Source organism: Dicentrarchus labrax, unplaced genomic scaffold (assembly GCF_905237075.1).
Source record: "Dicentrarchus labrax unplaced genomic scaffold, dlabrax2021, whole genome shotgun sequence".
NCBI lineage: Eukaryota > Metazoa > Chordata > Actinopteri > Moronidae > Dicentrarchus > Dicentrarchus labrax.
The window spans coordinates 27,460,763-27,488,402 of NW_026136720.1; the positions used below are offsets into that span (position 1 = coordinate 27,460,763).

General features: G+C 40.7%; 3 protein-coding genes and 1 long non-coding RNA gene across 9 annotated transcripts in view; 3 read left to right on the top strand and 1 right to left on the bottom strand.

The window, feature by feature from the left end:
- ckap5 (cytoskeleton associated protein 5) overlaps positions 1–17,246 on the bottom strand; it is a 36,778-nt gene extending 19,532 nt beyond the window's left edge. For 5 of the 6 annotated variants that reach the window (XM_051383124.1, XM_051383122.1, XM_051383123.1 and 2 more), the window contains exons 1-25: positions 17,144–17,246; positions 13,957–14,054; positions 11,395–11,588; positions 9,380–9,586; positions 8,420–8,591; positions 8,187–8,319; positions 7,969–8,069; positions 7,599–7,712; positions 7,317–7,421; positions 6,887–6,976; positions 6,423–6,587; positions 5,958–6,086; positions 5,671–5,832; positions 4,919–5,020; positions 4,095–4,205; positions 3,424–3,516; positions 2,899–3,084; positions 2,681–2,775; positions 2,374–2,557; positions 2,097–2,242; positions 1,601–1,775; positions 1,243–1,356; positions 624–752; positions 268–462; positions 26–152 (exon numbers count right to left, since the gene is read on the bottom strand). In XM_051383124.1, the coding sequence (XP_051239084.1) occupies positions 26–152; positions 268–462; positions 624–752; positions 1,243–1,356; positions 1,601–1,775; positions 2,097–2,242; positions 2,374–2,557; positions 2,681–2,775; positions 2,899–3,084; positions 3,424–3,516; positions 4,095–4,205; positions 4,919–5,020; positions 5,671–5,832; positions 5,958–6,086; positions 6,423–6,587; positions 6,887–6,976; positions 7,317–7,421; positions 7,599–7,712; positions 7,969–8,069; positions 8,187–8,319; positions 8,420–8,591; positions 9,380–9,586; positions 11,395–11,588; positions 13,957–14,013 (3,286 nt within the window). In that variant the 5' untranslated portion in view covers positions 14,014–14,054; positions 17,144–17,246. Of the gene's footprint in view, positions 1–25; positions 153–267; positions 463–623; positions 753–1,242; positions 1,357–1,600; positions 1,776–2,096; positions 2,243–2,373; positions 2,558–2,680; positions 2,776–2,898; positions 3,085–3,423; positions 3,517–4,094; positions 4,206–4,918; positions 5,021–5,670; positions 5,833–5,957; positions 6,087–6,422; positions 6,588–6,886; positions 6,977–7,316; positions 7,422–7,598; positions 7,713–7,968; positions 8,070–8,186; positions 8,320–8,419; positions 8,592–9,379; positions 9,587–11,394; positions 11,589–13,956; positions 14,055–17,125 lie in introns of all 6 variants that reach the window. The other variant, XM_051383120.1, reaches the window with a different exon arrangement.
- The window catches only part of LOC127353805 (uncharacterized), a 247,663-nt gene that overhangs the window by 195,509 nt on the left and 24,514 nt on the right, over positions 1–27,640 (top strand). The window lies entirely within an intron of this gene.
- The window catches only part of dnaaf4 (dynein axonemal assembly factor 4), a 161,068-nt gene that overhangs the window by 71,274 nt on the left and 62,154 nt on the right, over positions 1–27,640 (top strand). The window lies entirely within an intron of this gene.
- cstpp1 (centriolar satellite-associated tubulin polyglutamylase complex regulator 1) lies at positions 18,850–27,237 on the top strand. The gene is made up of 9 exons (XM_051383304.1): positions 18,850–19,088; positions 19,425–19,527; positions 21,331–21,461; positions 21,660–21,744; positions 23,806–23,891; positions 24,432–24,639; positions 25,048–25,157; positions 26,043–26,106; positions 26,230–27,237. Exons 1-9 carry the CDS (start codon positions 19,007–19,009, stop codon positions 26,396–26,398), a joined length of 1,038 nt encoding a protein of 345 aa, XP_051239264.1. The 5' UTR covers positions 18,850–19,006; the 3' UTR covers positions 26,399–27,237.

Sequence of the window (27,640 nt, forward strand, 5' to 3'; positions counted from 1 at the left end):
TCATTAATTGTGTTGTCATACAAACCTGAAGCAGCTCTGCTTGGCTCTGCAGAGCCTTTTCCCCCTCCAGCTTTGGCAGGAGCAGCAGGTTTAGCCGGCATCACTGCCCTAGCCTTTTCCAACATGGCTAGCACCTGATCCTTAGAGGCAGGCTGCAAGGAGACGAGGACAGACATAAATTCACTGCAAACAAGACAGCTACGCATCGCTGCCTGTGGTCGGGCGTTGACAATGTCTTTTTGTTAGTGACAGCACAATATTCAGTACTTTGAGTTTCCCAGTAGCCTTGGTCATCTTGTCATAGCCCAGGTGCATCATGAAGGTGGGCAGAGCGTCCTGAGCTTTCTTCCGAACGTCTCCATTTCTGTCCTCCAGACAGGTGTAGAGCAGTGGGACACACAGCATCAGGTCACCGGGTACTGTCCTCAGTGTTGGCAGCTTCTCTGCTAACCAGCCTAGCACCTGGGTCAAGAACAAAGCTTCATGTGTCTCTGATCAGCATCATTGTGTATTATGATTTAAATATGTAAATATGTGAAATTTTGTCTGCAGTGTTGTGCTCTCTTCAGAATAAAAAAAGACTGTACTCCAATACAGTCAAGGGAATGCGTATCTGTGTGTACCTCCTGTCGTAGGAAGGGATTCTCTCTCCTCAGCTCCTCTGACAGGTCCTCTCCTTCCAGCCACTCCTTCATCCCAGTCTGCTCCACCCAGGCCTGCAGAGTGGTCATGGCAGCTGTCCTTACATTAACCTGCAGAGGAACAGAGAGACATGTTAAACATCAACACAGTCTGGGACATCCTTCTTCTCATTCTTATTTGTTTCACCCTTTATGCCGTCTGTATATTCTCAAAGTGCATGTTACAGTAGTTTTTAAACTTTTTAAAATTGACATTCGCAGTATTATCATTCACTTCCTTTGTATTAATATGTTATACCTAGGGCCGTACATTCACACATTGTGAAACGTGTTATGTGCTAGGTATAATTACTGGTTTTGCCAATGGAATTTTGTCTGGCATAGCACCCATGGCTTTGGTCTGAGATGGCGGTGCTCTCATGCAACATCTCATGTCAAGTGAATTTGATATATCTAACCTTTAACAAATGACTGAGGCAAAGTATTCAAAGTGAAAATGACCTGAGGCATTTGCATTGAGATGGACAGAAATGAGCTTTTACTGCACAACAAATACCACAGTGCCAGGTGTGTTTCTGATGTGAGTGAATGTGCCCAGTACCTTGCTGTCTCCCAGAACAGTGATAATGGGGATTCCCAGTGCTTTAACGTGTTGCTTTAGCCCAGATCCCATGGCTGTAGCCAGCTGCTGCAGGATGGTCAGGGTCTGTTGGACCTGAAGACAACATACATAATGGTCAAACCTACATTTTAATATCCTTTTATTGTGAAGTTCTTAGTTCTTAAGTTCTCTAGACTAAAACTGTAAACATCTGGATCACTGATTTCAGAGCACTTTTTTTTATTTTTTTTTAAATATCACATCAATATAACATCATGTCTCTGAAGGTAGGATTACAATAAAGCAAAAACTAATAGTGAAATATGAGCCATACAGACAGGCCTGCTCTTTAACTAACCAGAATTTTGTTGGAGTCGCCCAGTCGTCCTTTCAGTGCCAGAGGCAGCTCTCCGATGTTGGGTGTGATGAACTTGGCGTCTGAGATGATTGCTGCAGCCTCGTCCAGACCCTCCTTTCTGATCTTCCAGTTCTTATCCTCGATTTTAGACACCAGATCGGACGTGATCTTGTCGCTAAAGAGAGACACGAGAGGATGAAGGAGAGAAATAGCATTAAGAATTATCGAAGTTTCCTTCAACTTTAGTAAAACAACAAAGAGAAAATGGGACACGTACACTGAGTGGTATTTAGAAATGGCATTTAAAAAGCTTGGCACCGCTTAATTAAGTATTGTGGTAGCTTGAGCATCACATTACACATATTATGTGCAAGTGTACCAATAGTACAGCTGTGTATCAATTCTCAAAAACAGGGCTGTAGGAAGTCTAGTTTGGTTTGTTTTTATTTGTGCAGGTTGACTGAGAGAGTGTCCTATGCAGTCACTGTTCAGTTACCTGATATCTGTCCTGGGCAGCAGATCCATGATGTCCTGTCCTCGCCCTCCTTCATCTTCTTCCTGCTCCTCACCGTCATCAGCCTCCTCCTCTGTCGCTGACTTCCTGGTGAATCGGATTGGAGCTGGTGGAGACTGGCCCTGCATCTGTGAGGAAGATACACACATGCATAGATATCTTGTTTGTATTTTCATGTGACATTCCCTCTAGTTTTCTTTGAATATATAAATGGAAAAAACAACAACACTTTTTTCCTGACCCACCCACAAGTCCCTACCTTCTCAAACTCAGCATCTATCTGAGAGAGGAGAGCGGGCTTCTCATCCTCAAAGAACATGCGCAGGGGGGCTCCCATGTAGAGGTACATGACTCCCAGCAGGGTGATGGCAGCCGTCCGAACAGCAGGGTTAGTCGCTCCCAGAGCAGTCTTCACGTTGTTGATGAAACCCTTCACATTGATACTGGAAAGGGGGGTATCAAAGGTCAGAACATGTCCCTGAGGTGCCATAATGTCAACACTTCAATAATAATAATTAATAATAATAATAATAATAATAATCATTAAAATAAGGACTGTAAATTACCCAGCAAACCCAAACTCCTTCATGGCATTAGCCAGCCAGTTGAGAGTCTCTGCCTGGTTTTTGGGGTTCTTCTGTGCAAATGCCATAGACACAACCTGACAAATACAAGTCAAACCATGTAAATACATCCAGCATCATCATCTACTGGCCTGTTGATCACTCTTTGGTATAGGATAAAAATGTGTTGTATCTTGTGTCCAGGGAAATGGGCTAAAAACCTGTTCTGCAGTCCACGGTAGTGAGCAGGCCTCTCCAATAGCAGTCAGTCCCTCTTTGGCGTTTCCGCCACATTTGACGTCTCCGACCTTGTCCACTAAGCCGTCCAAAACCACAGAGGCTGACGTCTTTGAGAACTGTCCTCTCTGAGCTATAAGCGCCACAATGTGCAGCTTCATCTGCATCACCTACACAGCGAGAGACAAGACCACAGCATTAATTCCAGTGTGTGGATGTATTAGACCAGGCACAGCCAAAGTCTGGATGAAATAGATCCTTTATTTAAAATATCTGTTGGTTTTCACCGTGGTTTGATACTAAAGTGGAAAAACTCAAGTGTATTACTCCCAACTTTTTGACTGATTCATCATCTCACACATAACACACAGATAAAAACACACACACACACACATAACGTATTTTCCTGGAGGCAATGTTACATTCCAAGTCAAAGCAGCTGCTGCCACATTGCTCAAGGGAAACCGCCAGCAAGCTCCAATGTCAGCTGCTGTAACTGAGACACTCACCTGGAAGTTAGTCTCTTTCCAGCCCGGTTTCTTGGCCAGCATCCTGACTAAAGCCTGGCAGGGCATAGCAGCCTTATCCATGGTCTCAACAGCCTAGAAGCGTATATGAATGCACAGATTAACATTCCTGCATGTTATTGGATAACATGTACAGCTTCAATATGCAATGTAAAGTACTTCACACTGAAAACATCAGTGACAGGTTTCAATCAATATGACTTTCTTCAAAATTGATACTTTTATGGCAAGAATTACTGCAACTAACGATTATTTTGTTGACATTTCTGAAAAAGTGAGAAACAAGTTACAATACTGGTCAGCCCAAGGGGACGTATTCTAATTGGTTGGTTTTTAGCCCAAAAGCAAAATATATTCAGTTTACTTTCAATAAGAGAAAGAAAAGAATCACCCTCTTATGTGTGAAGCTGGAACCAGATTATAGTCGCTTGAAAACAAACAATCCATTATCAAAATAGTTGCCACTTAATTTTCTTTCAATCGAATTCTCAACAAAAAAACGACTAATCACTGCTGCTCTCGAACAGAGAACATCAATGTCTTGTGAGGACAAGTGCTGAAGCATGCTGACCGATAAGTCACTTCAAATCAAATAACTGATCATTAATTCAAGTCATCATCAGGGACAAAAAAAAGTTTTAAAAAGTCTTTACCCTCTGGAACTCCTCCATGCTAGCCAGTCTCTCCTTCCAGTTGGCGGAGTCCAGCTGCTGTAGACAGGAGGCAGGAAGTACACCTGCTGCCAGATCCTCACACACCTCAACCTGACACACACACACATATTTTCTTTAAGTAATCAGAAATAAAAAAAAAAAAAAAAAAAAAAAGCTACAATAGCCATACCCATCCCCCAATATCACTCTTATACACCAATACACACATGAGCTAGCCAGTTGGAGCCAATCATGCATAGTCCTATATAAAAGGTTGTTCCTATTTTGAACTATACTAGACAATGTACATGACAGGAATTAATGGAACTCAGCCACCGTTAATGTCATTAACTCCACCTCTGTGTTTCCTGCTTTGACCAGTCAAAATGTCAGCCGTAAAAAAGGGTCTATATTCCCTATGGGTGAAAACTCAACCTAAAATCAGAAACCTTGTGGATTCAGACCAAAGTTTTAACAGCTGCGAAAGACTTCATTTTCCACACCCATTAAGAAGTCAGATTCTATGAATGTTTGCTATAAAGATTAAAAAAAAAAAACCCAAAAACAACCAAATAGATTGAGCTTCTCATATCACTAATAAACAGTGACCTCTCTTCACACACCTGCAAAAGGCTGTAAGTTACACAGAACTACGCAGCAGCATACCTACAGCGAGTCTGTAGCTCTATCTATAAAACACATACAACATTGTCAGGAGTCACGAAAGTCCAAAAAGACTAGGCCTTCTACTGCATGTGTATCATTATGTATACGTTTTGACGAAAACGTCAGCTGAAAAGATAAATGTATGCACACAGACTTACAGACAGTTCACTCTCTGTGAAGTCTTTGCTCTCAGAGGTCTTCTTGGCTTTTCCACCGGCTGCAGAGGACAGTTTGCCTTTCTTAGATGGACCTGCCGATGGCTGCAGAGGAGAGACAGAAAACGCTTCAAGTACAACTGTAGGCAGTTAATGCAAAGTTACTTTGACTCATACTGTACATAACAGCAAAATCAGAGTACAACTAGGTGACACAGGGAATTCTTATTCTGGGACTCCACTAGAGTAGCTTTGCATGATTCACCATTAGAAAACAAAACAAAAAAATCCATATTTCTCTAGTAGTCCCTTTAAGCCCCACTCTTTAAAAAAGCCCACTTTCTTCTGATGGGCCAATTTATTTAACAGACAACTATTAGGTTGGAAAAAATGGAAGAGATGGTTTCGGGGGTCTGGGTCTCACTGGTTACTGTACAAAAACACCACTTTTACCATTTTATTCAGTCATTTTGGTGAAACTGGATCATATTTTATGGAGAAAATATTTTCCGGTCTTCCCTGTGATGTCCTCCGGCTGCTCTGCTCCAACAACGAGAGAGTGCTCGCATGTCTAATATACCTCTAGCTACTTCAATAAGTGAAGCCATCTTCGTAAATAACCAAGATTTCAGGGGGAGACCTCCGAAGGAAGAGCAGAAAATACTTAACTTTCCATCACAAGTGAAGAAGCACTTTGACAAAATAAGAGAAATCATAATAGGTCCCTTTAAATATTTTTTTCTTAATCATAATACCTTGCTGGCAGCAGCACTTTGGGTCTTCCTAGGTGGGGCAGATGATTTAGGTGGAGCTTCAGCAGAGGGAGGCGCTTTAGCTGCTGGCTTCTTGTCCCCGCCTCCACCTCCTGCACCCTTCTTCCCTCCAGCTAGCTCCACTTTATCAGCACTCTCCTTTATCTGTTAGCATAGGACAGAGAACAGAGGTTAGCACTTTGTTAAGAAAGCTGGGCTCTTCCTCCTGGTTGAAACTGATCCTAGCCTACCCGTGTTTCCTCTCCCTTTATCTTTCTGCTGATCCTTACCTTATCCAGTTTGAGTTTATCTAAGTCGGTCAGGAAAGGGTTCACGGCTTTCTCTCCCACCACTTTCATGGCTGTCCCCAAAGCTTCGAAGGCGGCGTCACGCACCTCTGGAGCCGAGTCGTTGACTTGCTGAGATGGTTAAAGAGGAAAGGACAGGGACATTACAAATGGGAGCCAAGAGAACTTCCACTCCATTTTAAACCAGCTGAAGTCATCTCACACTTAGCTATGCCTTTAATCCTATGGCCCAGTTCTAAGGAGAATCATTGTGTCTGCAGGGAGCCACAATGGGCTCTCACACATGCTAGTATTTATACTTTACTTACTAAAGTACTTTTTTGGTATTTTATCAAACCCCATTTTCAGTCTGACATTACTACACCATGCTATAAGAAACAACAAATGCCTTCATGTAAAGTATTACCACAAAAGGAAAGACAGTTAAGTGCTATGGGGTGTATGTACCTTGATGAGAGCGGCACAGAAGGGTTTGAGGACACTCTTGGGCAGCGCAGCCTGTGTGCAGTGTCTCATGGAACGGGCCAGAAACAGAGAGGCCTGCTGCTTAATGGAGGGGTTCTTATTGTCCATTACAGACAGGATGTCCTCTGACAGGTTGCTGAGAGTGGTCTGGAAAAAGAATAAATAAATAAAGATCAAATTAAATACGGTAGAAACCAACTTAGATTAGTCTTGTGAAATGCATTAGAAGCCGATCTGGAGAGTCAATGAAGTGCTCTAGAAATACCAGCAGTCCAAAAGTTAGGACAGTCTGTATATGAGGGGTTGCAGCAGCCGTGTACGGTCATACTTGCCAAGCCAACAACAGGCTGACTTTAGAACAGGGGTGGCGTTTTTAGTCACAGTAGCTTCAATTAGTTATGCTCAATATACTAAATATTCAATCCAAGTATTTAGATTGTACTTACAGTGAGGAAGATGGCGTCAATAGCCTCCTGCAGGGCCTGGACAACCTGAGGCTTCTTCTCCTTGAACTTCTCCAAAATAGTCGGAACTACCTACGCACACGCACACACAAAAATAAAAAAATAAAAAGCCCACAAAACATTGCAGCATTCATCAGTTTTGTTTTGTTTTTTTTAAAGCTGCTGTGAAATCAGTCATTTTAGGCTGCAAGAGTCCCCCCAAAAAGCCTGCAAAATCATATGCTATCATTATACAGGTTATCAAGTACTTTTGTTACGTTAAGTAGATTTTGATACAAATATTTACACATGAACAACAAATGAACAAACTCACTCTTTTAGGCGAGAATACGAACTCTTCTCTTGGCATTTTGAGTTATTGCAAAAAATAATAAAACTGCTGCCACAACATAAACAGATTAATTTAACTTACTTGTCCTGCGTATGTCCCAAACTTCTTCCTGAGACCAGTGGCCAGTCCAGCCAGACATTTGGCTGCCATTGACACCAGCATCACATTGGCATCTTTACCAACAACCTGGAACATAAAACTAGTAAGTGTACAACATAGAGTCACCAGATCCCCCTCAACCTGAGACCAAACTTTATTTATGATGAGACATTTAGGAATTTTAAAGAGTTTGTCTTACATGTCCCCAGTATGCTCCCTGTAACTTTCTTCCAGATAAGATTCCCAACTGAAAATGTGCTTTACCTTCTTCAGGGCTCTGGTGAGGTCTCCGTAGTCTCCGTTCTCCAGTTTGGGGTTCTTGGTCAGAGCCTCTACAGCCTCCAGAGCTTCTTTCCTCTCCTGCCACTTTTTAGCTTCCTGCAGAAACACAGCACTGTCACCACTTGCAACATCTCTGCCTGCTTGTATTGCCCTGCATCAGAGCGCAATTGCTGTGTTCACATTTGCTTAAATGCATCAAACTTGGGGGCCCCAGGTTTCAAAACTGGTTCAAACAAGCCAGACATCCATACATACATCGTCACTCAGAATTTTGTCTTTGGATATCTTAAGAGGCTATTAACAGACAGACTTCAGGGGATTTTGAGTAGTGTACATAGTCAGACAAACTTACTATTTTCTCATAGAAGTCTTTGGGCATCTTGGACAGAATCTCCACAGCTTCCAGCAGTTCATAAGGATCCACTGCTGCCACTGTTTCCACCTCATCTTCTCCTGAAAAATGAACAGGAAAGAGATGGCATCAGGCAACTCCACAACATAAAGAAAAGAAACAAAGAAAAACCGTGTACATATAAATGTGTTAGCAGTTAGCTACGTAGTTAAACCTACCATCAGACGGTTCTCCTCCTTGGGCTTGTTGCTGTTCAAACTTAGCCTTCAGGTCCTGCTGTGAGCGAAGGAACCGGGTTTGCTTAGGAGGAGATGAAGGCAGCTTCACCCACTCCTCCTCCAGCTCCTTCAGCTGCGGGGACATAACCAACAGGCATGGCTTAGTTCAACTTGATCCAGAGAGCTGAATAATAAAAAAGGAGTGAGAGTATGCAATGATGAGCCTGCCCCACCTGTACGGAGTTGATGTTTTGCAGCGGAGGTCTCAGAGCGTCTCGGATCCATTTATAGATCTCTACAGCCAAAAGCTTGGCTTCGTCTCTCACCGCCTTCTCTCTGGACTCAAACTGCTTGGGTAAAATCTTCACCACTGGCTTTAACGTCACTATCTTAGATCCAAACTCACTAGGGGAAGATCAGACCAACAGGCGACAAAGGGTTAGTGTCATTGCCATGATATAGCATATACTATATACTGAAGTACCAGACAAATAGTTTTGGCCTGCATATTGATGTTGATATCTAACAGCTCTTAGGAACGGGGTCAAAACCACCAGACCGTTTCTTCTCAATTGTCTTTAGACTTTAGTATTGCATCTTATGAGAGACAATATTGAAAGAAAATGAATAGCACGTACATTTCAGCATTATAATATGGTTCTTACACTAATATTATATTGACAAAACCTATATAACAACCTCATTATCACCAGGTTGTGACCCCATTATTACTGCACTGTATGATGTACATTACCATTGTACTGTTATTAGGTTAAATGGTAAATGGACCTGTACTTGTATAGCGCCTTTCTAGTCTTCCGATCACTCAAAGCGCTTTTACACTACGTGCCACATTCACCCTTTCACACACATTCACTCAGTGATGGCAAAGTCCATCGGCAGCAATTTGGGGTTGAGTATCTCGCTCAAGGATACTTCAACATGTGGCGGGAGGAGCCGGGGATCGAACCAACAACCTTCCAATTAGTGGACAACCCGTCTGAGCCACAGCCGCCCCTTTACCATAGAGACGATTCGATCACAAGTGCACACACGTCTCCACATGCGTCTCGAGTGACCACTTGTGACCAGATCTCACTTTCCCACTCTGGATGCAAATAAACATCCCTATAGGGCTGTACAATATGTCATAGATAACGTGGTCCATTCAAACCCTGGAAAGTAGCGCTGACCTGAGAGCCTTCCTGAGTGTCTCAATGCAGGCCACCACTATCTTGGGGTTCTTGTTGTCCAGTCCTTTGAGGAGCTCGTCTTGAACCACCTCAGCCTTCTCGATCTCGATGTACATCAGACAGATGTCTGCGCCCAGCTCCTTAGCTCGGGCCTTTGGCTGGTTGAACACTTTGGTCACCACGCCGGACACCACCTCACCTGTCGTTCTGTAGGAAAGAGCATTCATACAAAACACTGACTGTCAGAACACACAGGACATACTTATGGACACAGTCTTATGAACAAGGTCGACTTGCATGTGCTTTAAAAAAGGTCAGTATACAAAGACATGTTTGAATTTCATCTGAGAAAAGCTAAATCAACACGCAGACAGTTTAAACTTGGATACGTATCAATTGCAGTGAAGACTGCCGGGTAAAGAGTAATCCAAATGGTGTTTTTCTATTGGTTTTCGAACTGTTACTTTGGCCTGTGGTTGGAGACATGTTTCTAAGATAATGCAGTGTAGCTAGGTATAGTAGTTTTCACAGACAGAAAGATTATTTTGCATTTGTGAAGCAGTCTGGTAAGGCCAGGCTAAATGAATTGTACTTATGCCTCAGTTAAAGTTTTCAAAGTCCTTATATCACTGTACTGTTCAGACTACACAACTTTCTATTGTGGAGCCGGGGATCGAACCATGGATAATTCCATACTTTAAAAAAATAATAATTCTGGACAAAACAGTGGCTAAAACCCTGCGGTACATCTGGCACCAAACCAGACTGAATTACTTTTTGGGCGGCGGCTCAACAGGACTAGAACTACACAATGACTGATATGTGCTTTGGTGTGGCTAGGTTACTGACGTCATTGACGTCACGGTGGATCTTTTGACTTGGAAAGAAAGTCGTAACTAATATAATAGCTGCAATTGATTTCAGCTCCAGTGCCCTTGTATCATTAAGGTCATAGCTGCCTTCAAAAAGACCTATTGTCTCGCAACTAAATGATGGGTGGGGTTGTGCGGTCAGTACACCTGGGAGCACCTTGGCCTAATGCTCCAGCACTATACCTTCTCTTCCCTCAGAGACTGCCCATGCTTTCCTCTTTTGGCCTTCTTCTCTGCAGCATTGTCACACTACATTCCTCTCACAACCACTCACCTACACCACTGACTTCACTGATCACCACACCCCATTCCCTTTAAGCACATCCATTATTATTATTATTATTATTATTATTATTATTATTATTATTATGACCCCATCATCTCTTCAATTCTACAGTAATTTGGTCAGACAGCGGCAGCTCCTCCACATTCTAACAAACAGCCAGCCTGCAGGATTACAACATTGCAATGTTATTTGTTTATCTTTGGGGGGGATTATTTATTCAGTGAACATCCCAGCACCAAAAACGACATCAATGTGGTGTGTGCTTCCTTAGTTGATCTTGATAATACTGTGTGCATTAGCTCTGCCAGTCCTCGCGCCATTTATAACACTCAGCCAGGCATCAGGTTACTCTGCTGGTAAACACAGAGGAGAGCTCTAAAAGCAATAATACAAGCTTTACTTAAAAACAATAAAAAATAAAAATAAAAAATGGGTGTTTAACATCTCATTCTGGCTGTGCTCAGAGTCACACCGACTTTAATCCTGCGTGAAAGACCCTCATTAAAAAAGGCATATGGAGTTTTTCCTAAAAAAACAATGTGTAGACTTATAGGAGCATAATCCCTCTCAATCATCCCCTGTGAGCCACTAGAAGTATTTGACAGTGTCTGTATATGCAGAGACTCTGCAGCCCTCTGCCTGGATTCTTTTATTCTGCCATGTGCCGGACGTCAACTTTTGGGCAGTGACAGAATAATCTGTTACGATGAATGAGCTGTATTTCATTGTCTCACTGGTACCTTAAAACAACACACCTTCACTAATGTTAACTGGGCTGTTTTCAGTCTGAATCGTCCAGATTTTCAGATTTTTCATGTAAGCTTGCAGATGAAATCCTTGCTGAAACCATTACTTACTTGCCGGCTACATGGGCATTTTCAACGAAGGCCAGGGCAGCCTCCAGGCCTTTAAGCTGAGCCACAGCATTAGAGTCTGTGACAAACCTCTTCATCAGTCCTAGGTACTTCCCCCACTCTGGACTCTTCTCATCTTCTATCCTCTGGAACAACTTCAGAGCTTCTTCATATCCATTTAGACGGGCTTTCCACACCTTAAGAACAAGAGGCACAAAGTTAAATCAGCTGTGGTTTGTTAAACCCATCCAGTCCTGCTTCTTTCTCCTGTAAGAAACAAAGAAATACTAGCTGTACATGGACAAACACAAATGTCTTTCCAGGTCCTGGTGGGAAGACTGATGTCTGGATAACGGACAGGGGATGTGACCTACATTCATAATGGCCCTTATTCTCCTTCATTTGCTGTGTACAGTAGGCTGAGGTTGATTTATGAGGCCCTAGAGTTAACCTGGGCTCTTAAGACTGAGTTCAAGTTGTGGTTTGATGATGTACGGACCAAGAAGAGGCCTTTGTTTGGGATATAAAAAGACGAATCAGTAACGTTACATGGCAGTGGAGCAGGAAATTGAGTTTAGCCTGTGGTCAGCATGCTTATTTTTCCCTTCAACACTGGTTCTCATTTGGCTGCAGTCTAAAATTAAACTCTCTGGCTCACATGCTCAGGAAGCTAACAACAATACCTGCTGGGAGTCATTATTTCTTTAATCAGCCAAAATAATGTTTTCTATGCTTGTGGTAGAAAAGAAATGTGGCACCCCACCTACCTATGCTTGTATTTCATGCACTAAAACAGACTGTGCCACCATTTAGAACTGGTTCATGTGTATAGGGAGCTACAGCCTCCAAAATGATCAGAAATGTTAAACAAACCTGTTAAACGGTTTAAACAACACTGAACATTACAACTAGTGCTACAACAAGTATTTCTAGGGATGCACTATATATATATAAATAAAAAAACAATTTCTGCCAATTAGATAACAATTTCACAATTTTGTATTTAAGAAGTTATTAACGTGTAGTTTCTACACACCTGATAGTAAGAAAGGCTGAGATGTAGTGAACAACGATGGATAATTTAATATTCCATAGCACTGTTCCAACCAAAAACTGACATCACTACTGTTGACAACAACAACAACAACTCCTCTTCAAATGGTTTATTTTTTCATAGTAAAGTTAATCAAAAAAACATATTTTAGCTTTCATAGAACATAAAGCCTGTTAATCATTTTGCATAAGAAGTCCAAATAAATGTACTATGAAGTTATCGGCTGTAATTTATTCGGGCCGATAATTTATAATCTACATTTCCCATTATTTGCTGATAATTTACGTGCCCTGGTAATTATCGTGCATGCCTAATTATTTTCACTATTGACTGGTCTACAGATATTTTTTGCAATCACTGTGAGCCAAATAAAATGTGAGTGTTTTTTACACTCTATTGTTTTAGAATATGTTAACTGTATATCAGGCTTTTGCTTAAGGCTGCACGATATGGTAAAAACATTGCAATATGATTCATGATTAGTGTGAATGATCATTTTTGCATACAATTTGAATTTTATTATTTTTTAAATCATGATGAACATTTGGGGTATGTGACAAACAAATGTGTTTTCTTACATCTGGAGAACAAGCTTTGTAGTCCAGAGCATGTCTCCTGCTGCTTGTCACATTTCATCTTTATCAAACAAATTGGGGCTTTTACGATTTCGATAATATTTCCATTAATTGTGCAGCCCTACTTTGGATTCATGTCAGTAGATACATACAGTGTTTCCTCTCAGTTGATTTTGGAGCGACGGCCTGCCGCTGTTAAATTTCTGCCGCGACGGTATCAGAAATGGGGCAGCCGCAAAATGTAGTCACGGTTGCCTTTTAAATGATCCTGCCGACATAATGCACCCCCGCTGGCTGTCGCTCACATTGCAATTTAACAACAAGTAGAACTATTCAAAGGTTTTTGGGGCTGTCCAGTTTAACTCCACATACTGTTGTGTTGATGGAGCTTATTGTCTTCCAAGTCGACTATTAAACTAACAGCTCCACCAAAAACGTCACCGCGGTGGGTCCGTTTTAATTGGACAACGTTCAACTTGTCAGTTCTCAGCTCAACGTCCTGATATCAAACATCTGGAAACATTAAAACGGTAAGTGAGCCACTAATATAATACAATTGGAAATAGTCTATAGATGTATTCATAGATGGAATGATGTTAAAGTAAATAGTTGTGTTATATTACACGGAAACGTTTAGGTTTTAATTAATTAGGCTACACACACGCACGAAGGCCACAAGGCCGAAACGTTTGTTACCCCTGGGCCTTTTCAAGGGGTTATTAGACAATAAGAAAAATATAATATATCAGCAGCCTCATCCTTTAACCAGAGACGCTCAGATGCTGAAAGCTGTTGGAGTGAAGATGAGCTACAGTAAATACCGACATAGACACAAAAGGAAACACTACGCATCGTCATCATCATCATCATCATCATCATCATCATCCTCCTCATCCTCCTCTCACAAGGGCAGTATACGGTTTACACAACAGTCACCTTGTGTTCACATTTCTGGTCGATGGGAAGCTTCATCCACTCGCTGTCGTCCCCCATGGCGGCCACTCGGGGGGCGGGCTACCCCAAAAGGTACTCAACTGGAAAACAAAAGCATTATGGAAACAAAGTCACATTTGTTGCAGGAACAAGTGAATCCTAAAAATCATCACAAAATGACATCATACCTGCTATTAAAGTGCTGAAACACTGTTAAAGCCAATCTTACACCCAATCTGGTAGTTACCAGAGTCAAATTACTTATGGTGCACGAATATAGGAGTGTACACTTAGTGATGTACATATGTACCAACTAATGAAAAAGTTAAATGCGATTCTTTAATACTAATGATGTAGTCACAGTATTACAGTGTTTCCTCTATGTTGATTTTAGAGCGGCGGCCCACCACTGTTAAATTTCTGCCGCCACGGTATCAGAAATGGGGCAGACGCACAATGTAGTCACGGTTGCCTTTTAAATGATCCTGCCGACATAATGCACCCCCGTTGGTTGCCGCTCACATTGCAATTCTAATTGCTAGAACTATTCAGAGGTTATTGGGGCTGTCCAGTTTAACTCCCACACTGTTGTGCTGATGTAGCTTATTGTCAAAACGTTCGCTTTCTTCCAAGTCGACTATTAAACTAACAGCTCCACCAAAAACGTCACCGCGGTGGGTCCGTTTTAATTGGACAACGTTCAACTTGTCAGTTCTCAGCTCAACATCCTGATATCAAACATCTGGAAACATTAAAACGGTAAATATATTTGTTTGTGTTGCAGCAAAGTGTCACTTCAGTAGTTGTGTCAAAGGTAAAGTGGAACATATGAGCACTTCCGTTTGTTGAAACAAGGCAAATGTGAGGGCATTGCTACTAGAGCCCAACCAATAATGGATTTGAGAACACCACCAGTACTTGAGAGAATAATAAAAAAAAAAAGGTACAGGTTCAGTTGGTGTAACCATCTGTTCAATGTCCTGTCCTGTGAGAGTGCTTCACAAAGACACTGTATTGTCAGTCTTTGTCAATAAGAGACACCAAATTGTGGAAAGTCACTTCTTCAGTTGCAATGTCACTCACTTACTTCCATGCACTCTCCTTGTCTAATGCACATACAGGGAGAGGCTATAGGTTCATATTTCATATTGATCCAACCCAGTCTAGTAAACAGGCTTTATACGTCATCATCCATATCCTTGCAAAGTGCTGTCAGCTCGAAGCCAGTCTTACACATTAAGCAATTATGCAAACTCAGCAAATTCAGTCTTTTAAATAGTTTATGGGCATATTAATCCACAACAGTATCCTTAAAAACTCAAAAACACTTGTTACAAATGTGTGACACAAAAGTGAGAGATGGGGAAAGCACCAAACTCCATTAAAAATAATTGCTCATTCAATGTGACCTTGGTTATTCGTAAAGGTAGGCGTGCATACATGTTGAATTTTAAGGAGCAGATACCCTTCCAAGACTATATTAGACATATATAACTGAAATATTCTTTAATAAAAAGATTTTTGTTTAAGCAAGCAGCCTTCTTGTGTATTGGCTAGAGTCTGACAATAAAATTCACATCACTAAACAGGGGACCAGATTCGATACATTGCAAAACTGTAAGGCAATATATTGGGATTTATTTTAATCTAATTTTAGAAGAATTGTCAACAATATTCATAAAAGCTGAGCAAAAAGTCCCAGTAACATCCAACATCATAGCTCTCAGTTTACATTCGCAACACTGCTATCTAGCAGTTAGGGTCCAAAACAAAAATCAATACAGTGCTTTTGAGAATCGAATATCACAAGACAAAATATTGCAAAACAATAACGATATATGATAATGATTAATATTTTCTTACGCCCCTAATATCTGTGCAAGAGCCACATAAAATTACACTACATAGGCCACCATATGGGTAATCTGATGTTTCCTTTCTAATCTAAAATCTGTCTCTATTCCACATTGATCAGGCTCTTGAAGGAACAAAATCCTGAAACTGTACAGTTGCGCAACACTGACAAATGAAAGATTTCAGTATTTGACACAATCCTGAAACTGTACAGTTGCGCAACACTGACAAATGAAAGATTTCAGTATTTGACACAATTGACAGTGTGATATTGTTCACAAGCAACTACCTATTGTTGCTAACATACAAAATCTAAACTGAGTGGGTGATACAATCTTGAAAACTGAAGTTTCCGAAGCATTCTAGTGAAATTATTCTTTTTAGATTTTAATAAAAATTACCTGCTGTAGCTTTAAAGACCAAAATAATAATAATAATAATAATAATAATAATACCACATGTATGTTAGATTATGATATTATAACCAAAACCACAGACACATATTACAACACTGATAGATAGATAGATAGATAGATAGCTCATCATATATCAGCCAGTTGTAATCCTAATTACAGTGTGTTTCATAAGTATGACAAGCACTGAACCTGTGCATAGGGAGATAGCAGTGAACCGCCACAGTTCTGACTGAACTGCATACAATAATGAACATACGAGGTATCTCTTCATTTCGACTTTATATTTAACGTTCAATATTTTGAGTCCACAAACTCAGACAGCTGTGACACCCCATGCACTGTTAGCCTAGACTGCACGCTCAAATACAACCCGTCACAATCATTTAGGTTAGCAACCGTTTGCAACCTGTGCTACCATCTTAACCTCTCATCAGTTGTAATCAATGTTATTTCCAGTTTGCCCAGACTGGGAGTGGTCTTCCTTAACTAACGATAGCTGTGGTTAGTTACTAGCTGGTCATATGAGCGCCATTAACTAGCGGACTTAGCAACGACAGTAACGTAACAGTTGCTAGGTTAGCACCTTAACCCGCTCATTCTGCTTCAAGCCGCTTTAAAAAAAAAAAACTACTCGAGTTGACAACCAATATGTAACGTTAGCTTGTTAGCATACGTGCTATGTACGCATTAGGTCCAGCAAACGTTCATAGAGAGACCTTAGTGTTCGCTAGCGGACAGTAGCTGCCGTTAGCCGCTTAGAAACAAGGCTACGAGCTAACCTCCATCCGCGCCAACACAGCCAGGCCTAACAACGCACTTCAATACAGCAGCCACTCAAACACAACAGCCTAGCATGCTAGCACAGAGTCCAACACGAGTGTTAACTAAAATAAGACAATTACTTTATATCGCTGGGATACCTGTTTGCGTCTCTAGGAGACAAAACGATGCTGGCTGTCCAGTCGATGTGGCTGATAGTAGGATCACTGGGTGAAACCCAGCCGAGCTTTATACAAGCGTTACCAGTGCGAAGACAAAACATAACTTCCGGTTCCAAATAAAACTGACATCTACGACATTTTCTAGGTTGGCAAAAGTGATCGATTTAATTCATATTATTGCGTATTAGTAAGCATCTTACGTAAATCCACATTGTGGAATACAGTTTAATTTATGTATGTATCTTTCTGTGCAATTAAGACATTTTGCGCTCTTATTTTAGAGACAAATGGACACCAATTTCCGGAGCTGTCACTGCTGCGGATGACGAACTTGTTGCAGCTTTTTGAAATGCCTCCAAGGGCGGAGAGACAGAGGAGGGCGGGGACAGGGACACCACCCTGACTACATCACTGTTGTGTTGAGACACTGCCTGAAAAATCCCAAATCCAGACTAGGGACCACCGGAACACGCTACAGAATGTGGGGTTCACATTGTCTCCAAAACAATGGCTTCTCACATTTACATCTTCTGCATTATAAATAGTTAAATAAGCTTCCTTATTCCTCACTAGACAAAGCCATTGATTGGTTGAATTTGAACTTTGCCCCGCCCCCAAAATATGAAATTCCTTTGATGATTGGGCAATTCCCCGTATTGCTTACCCTTGGAAGAGATGTGATTGGCTGCTCTGAAATAGAGCCCTCCCTGTAACTATGAAACTCTTTCAACTATTGGTCTATTTCATGTATTGCCTTTACACTTACTTACATGATTTGACTGGCTGCTGGTCATTCTAATTACATATTTATTATACTTAACTTTATATAATGCATTTGTAAATTTTTAAATAAACAAATAAAAGCCACAGATCATATGACAAAAGTCTCAGTTTAGGTTATTTAACTCAATGTCTATAGTACTTTGTTACTAAAAAAAGACACTTTTACATTTGAAATTGCACTTGTCGTCTGTCTGGTTATGTGTTGTGTATACACTGATGCCTTAACACAAAGGAAGTTCTTAACAGTAAACAACAACATTATATTGAATTTTAAATCCTGGCATAAAACAATCTACACAAGAAAAGGACCATACTATTCAATAACAGTTCTCAACTTAAATATAACAACACAGGATGCAGACATGTGTGCCTCATCTTATTATTATATTTAATTATTTTGATACAGATTTAATAGATACTTACCACTCGAGTACAAAAAGCCCTTTTAGGTTTTTGAATGACATTGTAAATAGGCGTGCATTAAAAATTCTCTTTTTCTTTATTCAGTGTTGCTATTACAGCCTTATTTAATCCTCTCTGAAGTCCAGGAACAACACAACTAGCCTAAAAGGCTTGAATATAACAGACATGTTTCTAAATAATATATATTTATTTATTTACTAAGCTTCTTAAAATAACAAAGAGGCATTATCAATGGTTGTCAAGCATACCTACCAATGAATCAATGAAGACAAAAAAGATAAAAGAAAAACAAACAAAAAACGAAAATATTTTAACTAGACTAACTTAAAAAGGTTATTTTTATTTGTTGTTGTTGTTATTATTATTATTATTATTATTATTATTATTATTATTATTATTATTATTATTATTATGTGTGGGGAAACATTGTAGGAACCTTTGGGTGCTGTGCTGTTCGGGGGCCTTTAATTCATGTAACACACAACATTCCGCCGTTTCCATGGAAGTCCACCATGTCAGAGCAGTCAGTGCTAGGATAGCTAGCGAAAGCCTCAGGCTCCAGAAATGAAACGAATGATTCAACTGAGCTAGTTAGCCAGTGTAGCGGTTATATGTGCACTCAGCTCCTCTTTATTCATGTTCGTCTCAGCGGTATCTACTGACAGCTCGACCCCGATGAAGCGCTTCACTCCCACCGCCCCCGTTGAGGAATACCTCGGTAGGTTTGTGTTAGCTGTGCACAGCTAACAGCTAACTCCTTTTAGTGCGTGTTTTCTTATAACAACAGCGAGCTATCGATCTATTCGGATATTTAAGTTATATCTTCTATATATTCTATTATAATGTACATACTTTAGACTCCTATTGTGTCTTTCTTTCTTTTTTCCCCCCATTGTTCTATTTCCGATACATAGTGGTCAGATATTGCTATCTAGAGAAACTAGAACGACACAGATCTCTTCTGACTGTGATTGTAAAACTCTCTGACTGGCTAACAGTTCCAGTTCTTCAGACTGTGTCCTTTCATCACAACATGTGTTTGTTTCCCCTCCAGCGGACAGTAATGTGTTATTTTACCTGAGTGATGCAGTGACCCAGCTGCTGGAGCATAAAGAGGAGTACACCCAGTTTGGGGTCATCCGCTACTTTGCTGAATAGTATGTGACTCTCAACACACACATCCAGTCGGCTGTTTAAATGTATAGGCAGGGCTCTTCTGTAGGTCTGGACAGCACACTCAGTTTATTGGGTTTGGGAGACTAATACAAACATTTTTCAATTCCATATCTTCACAGCTAAAAGGGCAGAAACTGAGACTCTCTGAGCAGCACTTCAATTTAAAGATCATGAGAAATCAGCAGTCATTGGTAAAACAAATTGGAGGCTTAGCATCACAATGTGTGCAGATTTAAATAGGAACTGTTTCATTGTCAAGCGTACAATGGCTCTAACAAGCTGGAACTAACAGGTGTGTTGCTTCAGCAAAGATAATCTTAAAACTTCAAATGGAAGTTTGGTCTAGGGTTAGCACTGTTGAATAACCTTAGTAACCTTTTCTGGACTGGATAACGCACTCAAAACTAATGGTATTTCTTTATTATCAACTAAATGGAAGTTTTAATCATTTAAAAATTCATTTTCTGGGGCCAAACTTATTTCAAATGTAACTAATACATTTGGTGTCTAAATTATACTGTTTTGAACTTGTAATAGATATTATTGAAGGAAAGAGGAAAAACGTCACAAAAACAAAGTGACCACAAACTTCTGAGCGGTAGTGTCACTAAGTACATTTACTCAATTCAATTCAGTTTTATTTGTATAGCGCCAATTCATAACAGAAGTTATCTGACACGTTTCAAATAGAGCAGGTCTAGACCGAACTCCTTATAACATTATTTACAGAGACCCAACAGTTCCCACTCAAGCACTGTACCTAAGTACATTTTTGAGGTACTTGTACTTTACTTCAGTATTTTCTTCTCATGGTACTTTATACTACAGGTAAATATTGTTCTTTAATCCTGCTGCATTTATCTCACAGCTCTGCTTATTTTACAAATGAATATTTTTGCATACAAAACATTGTCAAATAGCGTACTAAATATGATGCTTTGTTATAAATTAAGCCACCCAACGCTGTAGACAAGTAGAGCTAAAACTGAAGTGTGACGGGCATTTCACTCTTCTGAATTTACAACCAATAAAGATAATTACTATAATGAGTAAGTAATCAGTCATTTTTTTCAATTAGCTCCAACTCAGCCATCCACAACAGTGAAATGCTGCTCACACATTAGTGCATCAGTAAGAATAAACAGTATATAATAGCACAGTCACAGGGGCCATTTTTTTGTTTTGATTCAGGTCCGGTGGATTCTTGTAAATTCCATTAGGAGCACCAGGAGGAGCCAGAGGAAGCTGATTGTTTCACAGATTATCTGCAGGACACAGTGAAAATTGACAAAAAGTTATTTTTATAAAAGTTAGTTACTGCAAAATGTAACTTTAAGATACATTCACCTGATTATAATTACATAATTAACATTTAAAGTCAGAACTTTTACTTGTAATGGAGTATTTCTACGCTGTGGTATCACTACTTTTACATAGGTAGATAGGATATGAATCCTTCCTCCCCTGCTGCTGAATTCCATTGTAGGAATCATATCTGAAATCAGTGCTAATACATGATCATTTGTAATACACAGTAGTGCATCTGAACACACTTTGGTGTAAAAAGCTTTTCCCGTAATGCAGTGTATACTGCACACTCGCCTTTCCTGCCTTTGTGCTGAATCTACAGGTTGTAGATAGACTGCTGTCATGTTAGCTGAGATAGTTGGTGGAAGTAAACTTTGGTGCTTCTTGTGTATCATTTTTAGCTAACTGATGACATGAATTTTGAGGTTAGGGTGTAATTTTGCTTGTCTTTTTCATTTTTGTGTGTATGTTTGCAGTTTCAGCAGTGTGAAGAACTGTAACCACGTCCTCTTCAGAGAGTATAACTACATCAGAGCCACTCCTCATAACAGAGCCTCCTTCATCAGAGTCTTCTGGAGATGCTACAGACAGATCGGCAAGAGTGGAGGTGAGTGGAGAGCCAAACATAATTGGAATGGAACTTCTCTGTTTTGTGTTAAGATTGTGTTAAAATAAATGTCCCCTTTGTGTACTGTCATTAGTTGCAAAATCCACTTGGCTTGACCGGTTGATTCGACAGTCAATCAGTGGTTCACTGACGTATATTAAGCAACTAGAATTAGCTTTATGTCTTGTTGTTCTCCAGACTTACTGTCTATGCTGGAGTACAGGTCTCTGCTGCAGTTACTGTGTCCAGACTTCCCAGCAGAGATGGTGCAGAGTGCAGCCAGGTCAGTACACCGACATATCACACAACACACAACACTCTTTCCCCTTTAATGCATTTTTTTTAGATTTCGCAATATATTCAAGAAGAAAACATGACATGACACATATTTACCCACATATGAAACAAACAAGCTCAACCTCAGTATAGATGAGAGCAGCCATACATCACTTTCTTCCTCAGAACAACCACGCCCCCTTTTGGGTGAAACAAGTGCTGTAAAAGTGCCTAGCGGTACTATGCCTAGAAGCGGCTCTGTCACACTGCACATCAAACAATAAAGAAAACCCAGTGTATGACTTTCTTTACTTCCCCAAAAAGAGAAGGACAGTGAAAGAAAAGATCAGGGTAATCCACAGCAAGGATAGAAATGTAAACTGAGGTACTCGGACCGTCAGTGTGTGTCCATCAGCGCAGGTTAGTCAATGATGTTACTGAGTAGATGACGTGTCCATTGTTACTGTAGATTGAAGAGAACAGTCTTAGTGGTGGTGTAAATAAAGTTTTTACTGTGAAGGAATATGCTCTACCATAAAACAACTGCTTTTAGAATGGAGTTTGGATGGACAGTGTGGAGCAGAGGGTATTTTAACCTTAATAATTCACATACACTGAGTTGACCTACCTTCTTATAATGAACCTTATAAACAGCATAAAGTTTTCTACTCGTGATAGCTCATATAGTATTGCTGAATAAACACAAATGTTGGTTCCGCTTTGCCACGGTGTCAACATCAGTATCTTCACATCTGATCAACTTTTATTACTTCAACAAACTCCTTTGACCAGGATTTCTTCGTCCATAAATTCAAACGGGGTCACACCTTTGTTTGGTTACCACAACTTCAACAGTGCATGCTGTGAACCCAGGCCTGTGCAGTGTAGTCACTGTCATGTGCTTGTACTGTGTATACTCAGTGTTGGGTCAGATTACTTTGAAATGTATTCAGTGACTGAATACAAATTACATGACAATATGTGTAAGTAACATGATTCATTGGAAGTAGTTCCACAAATATTTTTTTTCTCTTTAAAGCTCTTATATGTAACATTTCCACGTTAAAATGTCTAAACACAAATGTTTCCAACAATGTTCAAACTCGGAGAAATCTGTCATTTTATTCAGGTAACGCTGCGTTTCACCGGTCGCCTGTCGATGGCGTCATATCCCCTTTGTGCCTGCGTCAGCGTTGTGGTTGTCTGTCAGAAGCTGTCATACATTGACTGTTGATTCAGTCTGAAGCCACATTGTTACCATCCACTGTTTAGATCTTGGTGCTTTTTAACTCTAGATTTGAAGCGGATGAAGGATTTTAGTCATCGGACGTCTGGATCTTAAGTTATCAGAGAAACAGGCTGAGCTAACGTTAGCAGCAGCTCGGCTCGCAGCCCCTCCGGGACGTCCTTTGTCTGTCCAACAGAATCACTACTTCACAATGTCATCAAACTTGATGAGGGACCCCCTAGTGGCAGAAATTACATATTGTGCGTTTAAACATCTCAAAACATTTTCAGTGCAAATAAAATGAATTTAGCATATTCATCAAGCATTTAAATCAAATTACACCAAATGTCTTCTGTGATTATTGATCTATTTGTCCATTTTGAAAACTCTGACCTCCAACACATTGAGCAATAGAATATCATGAGTTTCATTAATCATGAAAAGTTTCATCATATTTAAAATTGCTGTATTTTAAAGCTGTCATCAAAAATGTAATCAAGTAATCCTTGACAATCTAACTATAATCTAATTCCACATTTTTTCCAAATCTGTGCTGTAATTTGATTACATTATCCAAATTAGATGTAATCAATTACTGCTCTATACTGTACATGACAGTGCTATATGTTACAACAGACCTAACAAAAAGTCATTTGATATTTTGGACATTGTGTGCACAGTCTTTTCTCCCGGTGTCCTTCATGTTTAACGGCCAGTCTTTTTACATTTTTTCCATTAGGTCCCTTAATGACCTGTTCACTGCTGGACTTAACTGTATGACAGTAGACGTGATTGTAAACTGATGTTAACAGCTTTTCTTTCTTTCTTTCTTTTCTGTAGAATTGTTCTGATGGAGGACGCCATAGATTGTCTGATGTCTTTCTCTGACTTCCTTTATGCCTTCCAGCTGCAGTTCTACTACCAAGGTACAACAGAAACTACGCTTTCATATTGCCTGTGTACAGTATGTTAATTCATTCAGCTCTCTGTGGAGGGAGGGACATTCTGGTGGTGAGGAGATTCATTACATTCAAAGTGGACCACATGGAGTTATATCTAATTACTGATGAAAGCCAATGTCAGCCGTTATATCCCATTTGCAACAAAAAGCTGGATTTAAATGGTAAATGGACCTGTACTTGTATAGTGCCTTTCTAGTCTTCCAACCACTCAAAGTGCTTTTACACTACGTGCCACATTCACCCTTTCACACACATTCACTCAGTGATAGCAAAGTCCACCTAACAGAAACTAACATTCATACACACTCACACACCGATGCACGGCATCGGGAGCAATTTGGGGTTCAGTATCTTGCTCAAGGATACTTCGACATGTGGCACCAGGAGCCGGGGATCGTACCCACAACCTTCCGATTAAGGAACGACCCGCTCTACCTCTGAACCACAGCCGCCCGAATTTAACCACTCTTACTCCCAGCTGACCATTATCCCATGTGCCTGTAGAGTTTCTGGACAGCGTGCTGGTGATCTACCAGGATCTGTTGTCAGGGAAGAGTCCTAACACTGTCATCGTCCCCACGTCCACCTCCATTGAGCAGCTCCCCTCCGTTACTACAGAGGAGAACGACAAGGAGGAGCAGCAGCTGGATGGGGTGGAGCCGTCCACTCTGGCTCAGTGTATAGATGCCTTCTGTGACAGATTCAAACGCAGGTACAACACACATTCCAGCCCTCACTCACCCAGACCAGATGTTTTTTTGTGTTGTTTGTACATTTTGAACACCTCATTGGCTGTTGAGCATTCAGGTTAACCCATTGCTGTAAGCCCAGGGCCACATTCTAAATGCTAAAGGTACTAATTGGCAGACTGTGTGTTGTTGGTGACACAACCAGAAGTTTACTGAAGTTGATCATTCCATTTTTTGAATGTGAAAAGATTAATTCCCTGGACTAAGGCATCAAAATGTCGGCCCTGGTCTGAACATATACAGGAGAGTTGTTGTTGCACTTATTTGTTGTGTGCGTGTGTGTGTTTGTGTGTGTGTGTGTGTGTGTGTGTGTGTGTGTGTGGGGGTGTGTGTGGGTGTTTTAGCTGACCTGACTGTTTGTGTGTGTGTAGTTATCCCCCCAGGTACTGTATGAGGGAAGCACTGGAACAGACTGACAAAGTGTCTTACTACAGCTTCCTGATGAGCCTGGCTAAACATGAGGCCATCAACCAAACTATTGGTAGGTTTAACATTACACAGGGCGACCCACAGCGTCTGTAGATAAAAACATCTCATTCTAAGGTAACAAAAACACAAAGATTCCTATATTCAGGTGATTATACACTGATTACAGGGGCTGATTTAGCAACAATTCTCAGGGTTCAGCACTATAAGTGACCCCTTTCACAATGGATAGATAGATAGATAGATAGATAGATAGATGGATGGATGGATGGATGGATGGATGGATGGATGGATGGATAGATAGATAGATAGATAGATAGATAGATGGATGGTGGATGGATGGATGGATGGATGGATAGATAGATAGATAGATATGTACCTTATTAATCCCCTATTGGGGAAATTGTTTTTTCACTCTTTTTTTATTTTACACACACACAGGCTGAAATACACACTTCATGCACTTGTGGACATGCAACAGGGAGAGAGATGGTGGAGTGATGGGCTGCCACGTTAGCAGCGCCCCTTGGTGACAGATTGCCTTGCTCAAGGGCACCTCGGCAGTGCACAGGAGGTGAAACTGGCACCTCTGCAGCTACCAGTCCACACTCTGTATTGTGGTCTGACCGTTCTGTTCCCAAACCGAGTCCCTACAGACTGAGCTGCTGCCGCCTCCTATACACAGAACAATTTGATTTAATAAAAAAATATGAATACAGCATTAAAAACTTGAATCCTCCTTGGGCGCCCGGTTAGCTCAGTCGGTAGAGCTGGCAACCCATGTATGGAGTTGCTGCAGCGGCACGGGTTCAAATCTGCCCTTCGGCCCTTTGCTGCGTGTCATCCCCCCTCTCTCTGCCCCCCTTTGCTGTCTATCTACAGCTGTCACTATAATAAAGGCAAAAAAAGTCCCAAAAAAATGTCTTTCCTCTTTCTGCAGGAGCGTTACCCAGCAAGGCAGAGCTGCTCATTGACCCAGAGATGGACCAGGAACTGGATAAACTGTGAGAGAAGTTCACTGTCCTCATCTCCTTCCTTTACTTTCTGTTTTCTCTTTCTTTATTCCTCCTCTCTTCTTCTCCATTGTTCTTCTCTTTACATCTCTTTTCTTGTGCCATGCTGCCCAGAATCGCCCAGATCTCAGTGAGTCCTGGCAGCAACAGCAGTGGCAGTGCGGTGGGGGGGTTGAAAGAAGTGCAGAGGAAGGCCTCCCCAAGGAGGAACATCCACCACAGGAGGAAGATGGAGGTGGAAAGCGACGGCTCCACGGAAGAGACAGACTCCTCTGAAAACTGACCTCTAACCTTTCAGCACTCTGTGAAACACCAGAGTCCAGAAAACACTGTGGCTGCATGGCACACGGCCAAACCTTCTAGTCCATTATTTGCTTTGTAAACCCACACACATTGTTGCAAGAGAACACTCCACCCTGAGACAGAATACACAGTTGTCTTCTTTTTATCAAGCATTGATTTCCAGAAAAGCAGTGAGGGATTAAGTGGGATCAGGAAAATCATAATGCAGGGCAGTACTCTGCATTCACTGTTGATTAGAGGTGCGTACGATACGTATCACGATACAGGGGTTACAATTCGATACATTGCGATATAGTTCAATATTTGTAATTATCACAGTCCCTGTAACATCATAGCCCTCGGTTTACGTTTCCAACACTTCTGTCTAGAAGTTTAAACTATACGATATTAAAGTGTATCGATATTTTCTTACACCCCTGCTGTTGATGCTATTGATTGTTATACAGTAAGCTGTGTGGTCCTGATAATGTGTCTGCACATGGTCATGTGAAATGACACTGCTGTGCGGCTGTAGTGTGTTGTGAATCTCCAAACAAAATGTTTGCATTCCCCTCAGTACTGATTGGTAGTAATGTCATTTACTTTGCTTGTAATGAGTAGTACCACTAGGTTGAAGTATTTACACTTTTCCTCTGAAAAAGCATTATACCATACCACAAAACACCAAACCCCCAATAAAGTAGCTTTAGGAGCTGTGCGTCAGCTCTCATTTATTTATTACTTTTTTTTTTACAGATGAAAAGAACCACATTAAGTTTAATATGTGAATGTAATCCTTACTCACACTGTGAATAATAAAGATGTAACTGTGAAGCCTTATATGGATGATTCCTGTTACTGCTGACTGACATCTGACCCACTGAGATATTTTATTGGTGTTAAATGGCGTCTTGGAGTGACTTGGTATTGCACTTCCACACAAGAGACAAGTTTAAGAGAAAGTATGGTCATAATTGATGCAGCAGAGTTGAAGATATCCTGATTTATTTATTTTTGTCCCTAGTATGGGTTAAATTCCAAATAAACCTGATCCTACATTTCCCACAATGCAACCCAAAACATCTTTCATTAGACCTTCCCTGCTTAGTAAAAGCTGTTTGTTCCACAGGCTTTCATTTTAATGTGTAGTTCCTGTGCAGAGTACCGTTATGACATCATGGTGACATCATGGTCTCTGTAAATAATGTTTTAAAGAGTTCAGTCTAGACCTGCTCTATTTGAA